A 13,880-nucleotide genomic window follows, 5' to 3' on the forward strand; every position below is an offset into this window, starting at 1 on the left:
ATTTGATATGTGGTTCAAAAGTTATGAAAAGAAACGAAATTCAAAGACAATTTAAAACTGTAACTGCTTTGATCAAAACATATGGCCTCAACAAAATTCAAATTTGGTATTGTGCTATTCGTACGTTCCCGGTATTGCTCGTGATTGAAGTGTACGAAATTCAAAATCATTTCTTTTATTTCGCTATTTCTTCAGCACGAATATTTAAATCCTAATTAATAATTTTTTTAACTGTTTGCCTTTCTACTAGAAAGGTATAGCAATCACTTGCAAAACCGAAGATATGAAAGTGCTCCAAAGGGCCGAATGGCATATATGACTCGACTCAGTTCGACGAGCTGAGCATTTTCTGTATGTATGTATGTAGGTGTGTGTGTGTATGTGCAGATTTTTATTTTCACTCACTTTTCTCAGAGATGGCTGGACCGATTTTCATGAAATTAATTGCAAATGAAAGTTCCAGTTGCCCCATAAGACCCTATTAAATTTCATTGTAATTAGATTTTTATTTTAAAGGTTATGTTTAAAAAGGTAAAAATCACGAAACATCAATATCTCAGAAACCTCACAACCGATTTCAATTAAATTGGTATCAAATGAACGGGCTATTTTGAAAACCCTTAACTTTTGAATTTTATATAGATTGAACATGTGGTTCAAAAGTTATGAAAAGAAACGTCTTCTGAAGACTGTTTAATTTCACGCATGTTTATCAGAGATGGCTGGACCGATTTCCACAAAATCAGTGTCATATGAAAGGTCTAGTTACCCCATAAGGCCCTATTGATTTTTTGCAATCGGACTATTACTTTGCCTGTTATGTTCAAAAATGTGAAATCAAGCTTTGAAAAGAAACATATTCCGATTAATGCATAAACTCACTCACTTTTATCAGAGATTGCTGAACCGATTTTCAGATGGACGGGCTAGTTAAAGGTTAACTGATGAATTATGATTTAACACGTGGTTTCAAAGTTTGGCTGCCCTATATGTTCCCATTTCATTTGATTATAATCGAACTAAGCAACCGTTATGTATTAAATTGTTAATAAAACAACGAAATTCTATTATTTAAAAGATTACACGACTTATTTGAACATAACTAGTTACATACGAACGAGTCATCTCTCAAACTTATAAATAACAAACTTCATAACAATTTGATATGTGGTTTAAACGTTATGGAAAGAAAAGAAATTCATAGGCTATTTAAAACTATACCTGCTTTGATCAATATATGTGGCCACAATATAATTTAAATGTGGTATCGTACCATTTGAATGTTCCCTGTATCGCTCGTGATTGAATTGTTCGAAATTAAGAGTCATTTCTCTTATTTCGCTATTTACATTACGTCAAATTTCATATTTTATACTTCTATTACAACATCATTATTTGAGAACCCAAAAAGTGAATACACACTTATTGGATTGAAGCATCCATGTAAATCTATTTTTACAAATAATAAGTTTGAATGAAAAAGGCTGAGTCTGACCGCTAGGTGGATTAATTTAGGTTTTTTTTTTCACTTGCGTGAAAAAAGTAGGGTAGGAAACATGTTCTAAGCAGCTTTAGGAACCGCCTGTGTATTCAGACGAAATACTCGAAATGTGTTGGCTGAAATTCAAACAGTAGTATATCAATATGTTCTCTATCGTTTTGTCTGTCAGAGTTTGTTTTCAGATTGTAAAACTAAATTTTAACAATAGTCAATTAAAGTGACCAATCGAGGGACACTATTCTAATCACCCCGAACCTATTTTAAGCAGCTTCCATATGTTTTGCAGGCGTTTTATTTCAGCACCCGAAAGGGCTCCTGAATGGCTGCAATATAGGTCGATTTGTTTCAAATGGTGGTTGTTCACAGATAACTTTGTGATTAAAGGTATTTCTTATATTCGTAAGACAGCTAGACAATCAAAGTTTTCGTTTCCATCATTGAAATTGTCGATATTGATCAAAATGCAGGAGTTTTAGGCCTGTTTTCTTCGACTGATAAAAATAGGCGCTACTGCTTAAGCCGTTCCTTACCCTAAGCCCAAGTGAAAAAGATGCGATCCACAACCTTCGATTTCGCTGGATCGAATTTGTTTAAGGAACATTCATAAATGACGTAGCATTCTACAGGGGGGGGGAAGGGGGTTTGCAGTTTTGTGACGAAAGGTGACGAGGGAGAGGGTGGGGGGTCAAGCCAAGCTACGTAGCAAATATAAAACTATAACAAAATTGGATTTTTTTCTAATTGTTCTTTTTTATCACTGTTTTGGGTTATTTTTATTACTTCCTTGTCTTTTGTTGTTCATTTTTGACACAATGTATGTTTTTGATAAGAAAATTTGCAAAAAAAAATTATCATGGGGGGAGGGGGGGGGGTTGTTATAAAGCTACGTAATTATCTAGAGGGGGGTCCTAATTTTGTGACGAAATGCTACGATGAGGGGGGGGTGTCAGAAAAACCCTCAACAAAGCTACGTCATTTATGGATGTTCCCTCACAGTTCCTACAAAGTGAAGTTTTTGCAGGTTGCATTTTTCACGCGCATGAACATTTGAACATTTTGTATGAGATTTTCACTTCGCTTGGAACTCGAAACAGGGCTTAAAAACAAAAGTATTACGTAACTGTGTTGTTTGCTCGAAATTGAACATTTAGAGGGAGGTGGGTCAGGTAGTTTAGAGTTAGGTAATTATAGGGGAGGGATCGAATGTTACTTAAATAAGGGGGAGAGGGTCTGAAATCTAGATTTTTAACTGTTACGTGTGCGACGCCACATAGAATGTTGAGGCTATGAAGAAAGTTGTTCGTCATTATCAAAGTATTTGCATTATTATCCTTTGGTATTTCAAAGAAAATATGTCATACCACCGTTATTATTCTATTACAGAAAACGATTCTGTTGTTTGAAAAGTTATTCTCGATGTTAAGAGAAAATTTTTATAGTTGCTTATGTCCCTAATTATCTTAAAAAAAATTACACAAAAGGAATAAAACTCAGTAAAATCACCGTAAAAACAATGAAATATGCATTCTAAACAATATAACTTTCGGTTTGCCTTAAATCTTGCGAAAAATAGGTGGTACCTAGTTCGTATATTTATTTTTAAGCTGAATTTTGACATATTATTCAAACAATTTTGAATTTCTTAACTCAAACATTTTTACATTTCTTTAAATAGAGCTTTGTTATAGACAAGACAATACACCGTGTTCAATATATTCGAATACAAGTTTGTTTGCTTTCCCGTTGCTTTCGTATATTACATGGAAGTATTCTATGTATGCACTCACAAATACGCATGGAGCCAACACCAAACACAATTTTGGGAAGTCGTAGTAAAGCGCTTTTCGGCCGGTGATCACGGTGAAGAAAATTTCGTTTATAAAATAACTAAAAAGTATAAGGAGATATCCTTTTTGAAGGACCATAGAAAATCCGGTCGGCCACGATTTGCAAGGACACTGCAGGTCGTTAAAGTTGTTAGGGAGCGTATCTGAGAAAAAAGAGCAATGTTTAGTTCGAAAACTTGCCACCGATCTCAATATTGTATATATATTGAATCTGTCGACAATATTCCGGCAACTGACCATAGATTTAGGGCCTACAAGTAGCGTTTAGTTCACGGCGTTTCTAAGTCTGCTCAGAAAAAGAGGCTCGATAGAGCGAAAATGATATTTCTGCGGTTCCACGGCTGATCACCAACTCTTTTTCTGATGACAAACTATTTTTCCTGGACCACTCACACACACAATGCACAAAATGTTCGATTGTATGCATTAGCAAGAGACAATATTTCGGAGTTCTAGAAGAGTGCTTCTCGATTCCAGAGTGCAGCTTCATTGATTGTTTGGAGGGCAGCTTGCAAGCGCGGTAAGCATCCACTGGTTTTCATCGACTAAGGCCTAAAAAAATCGATGCCGTTTATTATGAAACTAACGGTCTCTCCCGAACCGAGACTCGAACCTACGATTAATACGAACCCAGCATCGTACCTCGAGACCAATGAGGTATACAAAGGTGAGGAAGAAGAAGACATTTGTCTGTATTATGTCGTTTTCGTTTTCGCGGTGTAGCTACACTCAAACGACACTTTTGACACCGAAAATGTTTTATTTGATTTTTCGTGCTACCCTTTTTCTGTCTCTCCCTACACTTTTTCTGTCACTGATGACACCCGAAAAAAGCAGAGTGTACTGTAGGAAGTTACCAACACATTCACACGTATGTGTCAAAACTGGTTTGTTTTGGTTTTCGTTCCACGTGGTAAAGTGTCAGGTAAATTTTTTCTCAGCACATTTGCGAGATGGACATATGAAATGGAAACGAGACAAAATGACGAATGCGATAATGACCAAAACAAAACGAATTGACAGCTATCCCATTATTACGCATACCCATGCAATGACACTGAAAATGTTTTATTTGAAGCTGCAAAGTATATCACGGAAAAAGGGTAGCTACACCGCGAAAATGAGAACGACATTAGTAACGAAAAAATGGTAAACAGAAGCACGTGTTGGGGTTGCCACGTAGATCTCCAAAAACACGAAAATGCCATTAAGAATTATGTTACGCATTGTTTAACGACGCAGATAGGCGTTTTCAGCGATAAACTGTCATAACTTGTGAAAATTTCTTGAAAAAAATGTACCGAACATTGATTTTTGGGCATTGTTTTTTGACTTCTACGTCATCACTGTTAACAAGAAAGAAGCCCTTTAAACCCGAGACTCAAACCATCTCCGTACCTTTCTATATTCCATTGCCTCGAGACCATCTGGAAGATGACCACTATGAGTTCTAATTAGACGGTGCACCAGTGCATACTGCAAACTTGGTTAAAGGCTTGTGTACGGACAAATTTAATGCTAAGCTCCCCATAACTGAACGCAACGGGTTTTTTGTCTGGTCCTACATTTTATTTGAAACCGCTGCTCAGGCATCATCGTCGACAGCACACATCCAACGCGTGCGAGGTCTGCCTGGAAGTCGTCGGCCTCTACCCGGATCTCTGCTAAATATTATCTTTGCCGGTCGTTCATCCGCCACATGTGCCTCGTGACAAACTCATTGTAACCTGCTGTTTTTCATCAGCTTGACAATATCAGCGTATTTGTATACTTTGTACAGGTCGTGGTTCTTGCACCTGGGTGTGGCGTTTCTTGTTCGCCACCGAGTATTGATCGCAGGATTCTACGCTCGCCAATCAACCTCCTTCCACGTCCACGAATTATATCCGTAGAGCGCCACCGGGAAAATTAGCGATTTGTGAGCGCAAAATTCGTGCGGACCCTGTAGGCTGGAGGACCTATGCTGCCTCGTTCTCTGCCAACCAGTAACCACCATGTATTTAGTACTTGGTTTTGGCAGGGTTTATGGTTAGTCCAACTCCTGAGTTTTCTTTCTGAGAGCCGTAAAGGCTTTCTCCACAGCTATACGATTAACAGCGATGATTTCGATGTTGTTCGCGCAGTCTAGAAACATGTGAGACTTCGTGATGATAGAGATGCTCCACTACACACCTGCCTCTACATTCCCACTAAATAATCGCCGCGGTACTGAACAACCTGGAATTAAGCATTTCTTTTGCAGAATTGGTCAATAAATCGTTTGGTGATTGTTTTATTTTGTGCAGGGCACGCAAAATCTTTTTTTTTACCCTTTTCATCCTATTTTTGCGTATTTTCGGAGTTATAGTCCCTTTTCCGTGCCCTTCACAGGATTAAACTATCACCAATCGATTTATTGACCAATTTTACATAAGAAATGCTATATTTCAGGTTGCCAGCCCAGCGGCTTCTAATTAGTGGGAATTTGGGTTCTTTTTTTCCAATGTGCGCTTTCCTGACGCATAATGTGTGTGTCAAGAGTCGCACGACGTTGGGAAACCGTATTCAAGCCTAATCTGCTCCAGCTCATTGCATTGCACTGAGTCGTACGCTGCCTTGAAGTCTATGAATAGATGATTTGTCTACCTTTTGTGTCTCGGAACTTGTCAAGGATCTGTTTGAAGGTGAATATCGAAATTCGGAATTCCAGACGTTCGTCCTGGCTCAACGATGTTTCCCTCAGATGGCTTAAAAAAGGTATAAAAACTGGTGCAGGAATCTTCGGCCCTGGAAATACTATTTCATTGGCTATAGGACATTGGCCAACAGTGTTTCAAGCAGAGATTTTTACAATCTTTGAATGTGCAAAAGTTTGTTTGACTAGGAAAAACGAACATGCAAATATTTGTATTTTCTTTGACAGTCAAGCAGCGTTGAAAGCAATTGGTGCTTAAATATCTACATCCAAGATTGACTGGAAATGTATTCCTACATTGCGACACTCATGTCAGTAAATTTATACTGGATTCCAGGACATTGTGGCATTGGTGGGAATGAGAAGGCAGACGAACTTAGTCATTCCATAAAGTTTATAGAGCTCAACAAAAGAGCTCTTTGTACAGGCCTAGTAACGGGGCACTGTCCGAGCAGATATCATTTGAAAAACATTGGCCGGGTTCAGGATGATATCTGTCGCTTTTGTAATATGAAAAGTGAGACCACGGTACATCTGCTGTGTACCTGTGGTGCATTATTTGAAAGCAGATCATGGTTTTTTAATAGTGCCTTTTTACAGCCCAAAGAGATTTGGTCATTGAATCCCGTAAAGGGGATTGGCTTCATAAACCATATCTTACCTGATCCAGCTTGTCCATCGTTTCCTGAAAAGTGCTGGCCGTCGATCAGCATGTAGTTGATCTGGGAGCAGGCCTCTTTATCGAGGTGTTTCCAGGTGTCCTTTTGAATGTTCAGATCTGTAAATGGGTACTACAGATGGCCATTCCTCTGAGGCGATTGTCGTAGGTGGTAGAGTGAAGGCTTGAGGCAATAATTGGGTGAAAGAATTTCTCCTGTCCAACTTGTGCGCTCATATCTCCGATGACGAACTTTATGTCGTGTTGTGGGCACTCTCCATATGTTTTCTTAAGAAGCTCGTAAAACTCTTTCTTTATGTCGTCGGTTTTATTGTTTGTTGGTGCGTACACGGTAATGAGGCTATATTTGAAGAATCGATCTGCCCTCGAGCCTCAATACGTACAGACGGTCATTAATGGGCCTTCACCTTCATTGTTTCCCGAGGCTCTAGTGTTACGGAAGTCACTTCACTGTGAAATCGGTGTGAAGTGGATACAGCCCTATTACGGGACTCACGTAAGTACGGAAAACGTTACCAAGTGACATCTGGTGTGAAATCTGAGTTATTATGAGTGTCATTTCACTGAAGCTAAAACATAAAAAGTGACGTTTCGCGTTAAAGGTGAAATGATTCCACAAAGATGGGATAGGACTTAGAAATCAAAAATATGAAATATATTTTCAGTAACAAGACGTATCAGAAACAGATCAATTTTCTAGTCTTCAATGAAAATTTATTGCAAGAAGTAACCGGCAAAGATTGTTTGGCATTCGATGACAGAAGGCTTGGATGCCAAATGTCTTAGAAACGCATGAAACCTAGTTTTATTTTGAAACAAACTTTTCGGAAAAACTCGACTTTCTGGGCCTTTCTGTCTATCTACTATACTAATCCACTAAAACAGCGGTGGAATTATATGTGTACTGTATTTGAAACGATACACGAAAAACCACATCAATACTGTTTAATTAGGTTTAAAACCTGGATAACGAATGTATATCACCTAGGGTTGCCACCTCTCCGGGTCTTTCCCGAAGACTTCGGGCCCAGAAGTTTATAATGGGGTCTCTGGGCAAACATAAGTTAACTCCGGGTCAGCGAAATTATTATCTGCAAACGGTATAAGTCGAAACCGTAAACAGCAATTAACTTGAACGGTTTCTTTCCGAATCCTGCGCAGCTAATTCCCAAGACTTCAACAACTCAGAAATTTGACGAAATATTTTCAAAATAGGTATTTGGCAGCAATTTTGAAAATTTTACCAAAGAAAAGGAAGGATACCGAAGGGTTTACAGAAAATCTGTACAATTTACTAGACTAGAAAATTTACATTGTTACAAACATCACCGAATTCGATGGTTGTTGGATAATAAAATTAGTAAGTAATCATAAAAATATAATTTTCAATACATAAGTCTCTTTCTCCTTTGCAAACAAGCCAATGCTCAAACTTGAGTTTCTGCGTGTAAGATATGTTAAGAACAACTAAACACACTCGTATAGACGTTTGATATCATCAATTGCATCATAGGTTGATTGTTATTAAAATTGTTCGTTGAAATACCTTCCCTATGTATGCATTTCAAGCCATTTTTTGGTAATGTTCATTAAACGATGCAAGTGTTTTGCATTCACGCAGACACATTGCATTTAAAAAGCGCATATGCAAATTAAACAGCACACGCTTTTCCAGAAATAACTGATATCGTATTCCAGACCTTGACAAGCAGTTGTTTGAATTAACGGAACGCGTGAAGGATAAAATACGTAATCCATCAACGAAGCCGGTGATATTCAATTTCAGCGGCCCCTGGCTGGATCATGTGTTTAAACCTTGTTTTGTTTCTATTTATTTTACTTTTCAGTGATCATCATGATCGGTACAATGATCTCAGCCAAGAGCAAGCACATGGATGCAAATAAATTGCTCGCCTATTGCCTACTGATGCCCACAATTTCAGCTCTGCTTCACCATAGAATGGTACACGGACAGTATCAGCAGTTCAAGAGCGTGCCGACAACGGTCAAGACCTACGAAAACGAAACGGTGCTACTACCGTGCTATCAAAACTGTAAGTTTCAATTTCCTGATTTATTATAGCAACATTAAATCTATTCTAATTGGCATGCTTCCGAAATGGAATGTCAATTATTAATCTCCAGTGGCATCACCATACCAAACACGTGTCGAATGTGAAAGATCTGACAAGAAGCGTTGGACCACTTTTGACACAAAGAACACGCTATCGATACACATTTAATCCACATTGCTTCACCTCATACCCGACATTCCAACCCAACGACAAGTTATAGCTTAATTTGTCTTCTGTTTTAACCGCTACATGTACTCAAGAGGCGAATGTTTCTATTCCATCAATGTGTCAGTTTTCGGGTGCGTGTCGCAGCAGCGGCCACAACCACTTTCTTTAACTCAATTATCCCCCAATTGCTGTCAGAAAGTCACTTCGCATGTTGTGAATGCTCGGCTCGCACACTCATCGCCAATCGGATGAGAGCAATTTAACGCTCTCTCGTATGTATGGCTGTCATTCAGTTCTGCTAAACATTTAACAAAAGCCGCCCGCCGGTTGATAACAATTCAGTTTTATGACAAATCACTTGCCTTCCCTTCAAGCTCCCTACAGATACGTTCGATGGTCCCGAGATGATTTGCTGTTGGCCGACTCGCGGTATCCAGATTTGACGCCACCACCGCGGGTGCAGCTATGGAAAAATGGCAGCCTAGAGGTCAGCCGGGTGCAGATGGATGATACGGGAGATTACACGTGTGAAATCACCACCGAGGGTGGGAAGGCGTTGCAGCAGCATGCGATCGAGGTGCAGTGTGAGTATATCTAAACATATAAAAATGCAGTTCTGTCTGTCTGTATGATCCATATAGACTTGAAAACTATTGAAACGATCGGCATGAAAATTTGTATGTGAGACTTTTTGGGGCCGGAAAAGGTGATTAGGATAGTTTGACACCCCCCCTCTCTTCTAGAAGGGAGAACTCCCACACAAATGAAACCCAAATTTCTGCACAACTCGGGAACTAATCAAGCAAATAGAACCAAATTTGGCATGTGAAAATTCTCAGGAGCAAAAAAATAGGAGGTTGCATCCAAGACACGACCGCATAAACGACGTAGAACTACGTACACTATTAACAAATGCATTGAGTGTTTCATTACCCTAGTAACACAACTGGTTTTATCAAAGTTTCATAGCGCTTTTTTGGCTGTATTGAGCGCTATAAAACTTTGATAAAACCAATATTTTTACTTGAGTAATGAGTTATAATGTCTACTAATGAATGGTTGTGAATTTCGTGAACCGGATTCAGCAGTTAGCAGAACGTGCCGAGTTAAAAACCATACACAGCACACACACGAATCATACCATATCATAGACACACACACATCATACAGATACATACACATCATACCATATCATACAGACACACACACACATCATATCATATCATACACACACATCATACCATATCATACACACATCACACCATATCATACACACATCATACCATATCATACACACACAGCAAGCAAGCGACAATTTTCAATAGTGCAATAGTTCGTAGAGTCAAACAACATTTTTCTGCATTTGGGCAGATGCGTGTATAATTTTCCAATCGATTGCTGCAAGAATGAAGAAAATCGGTTGAAAACCAACCGACCTATAAGCATTTGAAAAGGGACAAATTTCGTCCCAGTTTTTCAGTTTGCATCCCTGTGTGGTATGCTAAAGTAAAACGTAGTTCTACATCAAAAGACATTTTGCTGTTCAAAATTGGATTTGGTGATGACGATCTTTGTGCTGCCCCAACAGTGGAGGAATAATGGCAGTCTGGCGAGGCACGCTGAGAAGAACCGCGCTGCTACTGAGACATGGTGACCAACCACAGCGCAAGTGATTTATTTAATTTGAAGGCAGCCACAGGCGCAACGCGTTGTTACTTCTGAGTGCTGTATCTGCTTCTACTGTTGTCAACGTTGTGGACGGTCCATCCAGCTCACCTTCCGACTAATGAATGTAGTTAGTTTTCCCAGAAACACTCTTTTATAGCCGAAGGGTGCTACGTAATAGGCCACGCCTTTCAGTTCAGTTGTCACATTCTCTAATGTTCTTTAGACGAATTATTCCACAATTCGCGTTTGATTTTTGTATTCAGCTAGTTAACACCGATGGTGCTCTCACACACGCAACGATATTACCCCTATCGTATTACGGCTTGTAATATCAAGCAAGCGATTTCGTTTGTCGCTGTCGCGTGTTGCATCATGTTGCAAATGAGCAGTTGAGAGACGACGCAATTCTGTTCATGCTGATTGATAGAATCGACATTATATCAGTACTGCATATTCGAATTAACTGCCTTTGTGAATGCGTTCTAACAGGGCAGTTTGTTATTCAAAATCGGTTATGTTGATCGCAGCCTTTTTGCTGTCCCAACAGTGGAGGTATTAACTAAATAAACTACAACAGAATTTGATTGCTAGGATCCCGCGAAGAATGTTTGCTTGAGTTGATGCTAGGAAATTTTCACCCTTCAATTACTTGTTTATTTGTCTTGAAAAAAGGCATTTTGCTGTTCAAAATGCCCCAACAGTGGGGGAGTTAAGATACACGGACAACATGCACTGTGGAAGCTATTTCACCTGAGTGCGTCTTGAACTGTCCTACAGATCAGACGTTTTTTCGGTTGCTTGTGGACTGGTCTTTGACTGCCTATAGCTTCAAAGTTTGTGTTTTGTCAGTGTGTCTTTTAAAGACTACCTGAAAGTTATTTCCCATCAGTCTTTCTCAAGACTACCTACTTTTGAATTTAACATTTGTTTTAACTTTTTTCGTATCACCTGAAATGGCTAGACGGAAAAAGAAACCTTGCATCGCTGCGGGGAGGAAAAGAGAGTCATCTCTTTCTGACACTTCGAGTGTCTGTAGTGACAATCCTTTTGATATTTTGCCTGAGCAAGAAGCTGGTGAAATGGAAGTTACCAATAATGAAACTATACAAAATATAAAATCTTTAAAAAAGGAGAAAGTTTCACCTATTGTGGTAACTATTTCTTCTGAATTTAATATATTCAAAAAGGAACTTTCAACGTTTGTTTCTGACGTTAAAGTTACCTATCAAATTGGCCGTAGAGGTGAATGCCGCTTATTAGCCGACTCAGTAAAGGGTCGTGATCGTCTTGTTCAGTATTTAACTGACAAGATGTACAAATTTTTTACATATGACACCAAGAACGCCAAGCCGTTCAAGGTTGTCTTGAAAGGTCTCACCAACGATCAAACCGTTGATGAGATCAAACTTACTTGAACAGAATTACTTGGCATAGCCCCTACCCAAGTAATTCTAATGAAACAAAAATCACGAGGCGAAAACAGTCAGAGAACTGGAATTTCCCTTGTTAATTATTTAATTCATTTTAACCGCAATGAGGTTAACAACTTAAAATTTTTTGAAAAAGCATATGCTTTGTATAATGTGCGTGTAAAGTGGGAAATTTATAGGAAGTATGGCGGAGGTGAAAAGCATATCACCCAATGCCGTACTTGCCAACGTTATGGCCATGGTTCCAAATTCTGTAACATGGACCAAAAATGTCTTAATTGTGGAGACTCTTCTCACAAAAAGGACACATGTCCTGTGAAAGAGAGTAAAAATTTTCGCTGTGCGAATTGTAACGGCAACCATATGTCAAATTTTTATCAATGCCCAGTCCGTTTAGCAATTGTTAAGGCAAGGCAAGGTAAACAAAATTCAATTTCTCAATTAAAACCAACTTCAAAACAAAATTCTCCAAGCGTACCAGTGACGCATAGTTTACCTACTCCTTTGCATACCCGTTTAACTTATGCACAGGTTACAGGTAGTTCGAACATTATACCGCCTAGTGTTGGTAGTTCGAAAATGACCGTTAATATGGGTAAACAAAACACGCTAGAAAATAATTGTACACCTATTACTCCAGCTAATATTGCTGCCGAAAATATTTTTTCTAATGTCAACTGCCTGGGGCCTATTACGGCAGGTAAACTTTCTTTTTTGCAACAGGCAATGTTCGATCTTATGAACGCCATGTTGCAGGCAAAATCAATGTTTGAAGCCATTCAAATAGGCACAAATTTTACTATTAAAATTGTTTCTAATTTAAAATTTAGCAATGATTTTAAATAAAACAATTAAAATATTAAATTGGAATGCTCGCTCATTGAAGGCCAATGAGAATGAGCTTTTTAATTTTTTAACAGTAAATAATGTGCATATTGCAATTATTACTGGAACATTTTTGAAACCTAACATAAAATTAAAATATGATCCCAATTACGTGGTTCATAGATATGATAGGATTCAGGGTTCCGGCGGTAGAGTTGCAATTGTTATTCATCGCCGAATCAAACATCGTGCTCTTCCCCATCTTGAGACGAAAGTTATTGAAACTTTGGGAATTGAAGTTCAAACTGAACTTGGGATTTTATTTATTGCCGCAGCATATTTACCATTTCAATGCACACGCGAGCTCAAAAATTATTTTAAAGGTGATTTACAAAAACTCACCAGAAATCGTTCGAAATTTTTCATAATCGGCGATTTTAACGCTAAACATCGTTCATGGAATAATTCTCAAAGTAATTCCAATGGCAAAATTTTATTCAATGATTGTTCTTCAGGATACTATTCTATTTTGTCTCCGAATAGTCCTACATGCTTTTCTTCTGTAAGAAACCCTTCAACAATTGATTTGGTGCTAACAGATCAAAGTCATGCATGTAGTGATTTGATCACACATGCTGACTTTGTTTCTGACCATCTTCCAATAACTTTTTCTTTATCACATGAATCAGTTTTAAACCCTATGAGCTCTGTTTTTAATTATAACAAGGCTAATTGGGAAAGATACAAAACTCATATTGAGAGAAATTTCAATAATGAGCTTGATTTGCAAAACGAAGTGAATATTGATTCCGCTTTGGAAGCATTAAAATGTGCAATTGTTGATGCCAGGAATTATTCTGTTCCAAAGGCTCAAGTGAAATTCGATTCATCAATAATTGACGAAAATCTTCAACTTCTAATTCGTTTGAAAAATGTCCGCAGACGTCAATATCAACGTTCTCGTGACCCTGTTTTTAAAACTATTTATAAAGATTTACAGAAAGAGATTAAAC

General features: G+C 38.4%; 1 protein-coding gene across 3 annotated transcripts in view; it reads left to right on the plus strand.

Annotated features, from left to right (window-relative positions):
• The window catches only part of LOC129721044 (hemicentin-1), a 57,201-nt gene that overhangs the window by 25,170 nt on the left and 18,151 nt on the right, over positions 1-13,880 (plus strand). For all 3 annotated transcript variants that reach the window (XM_055673133.1, XM_055673134.1, XM_055673132.1), the window contains exons 2-3: positions 8,549-8,755; positions 9,319-9,528. In XM_055673133.1, coding sequence (XP_055529108.1) covers positions 8,549-8,755; positions 9,319-9,528 — 417 coding nt within the window. The remainder of the gene's footprint in view (positions 1-8,548; positions 8,756-9,318; positions 9,529-13,880) is intronic.

This window comes from Wyeomyia smithii, chromosome 2 (assembly GCF_029784165.1).
Source record: "Wyeomyia smithii strain HCP4-BCI-WySm-NY-G18 chromosome 2, ASM2978416v1, whole genome shotgun sequence".
In the NCBI taxonomy this organism is placed as follows: Eukaryota; Metazoa; Arthropoda; class Insecta; order Diptera; family Culicidae; genus Wyeomyia; species Wyeomyia smithii.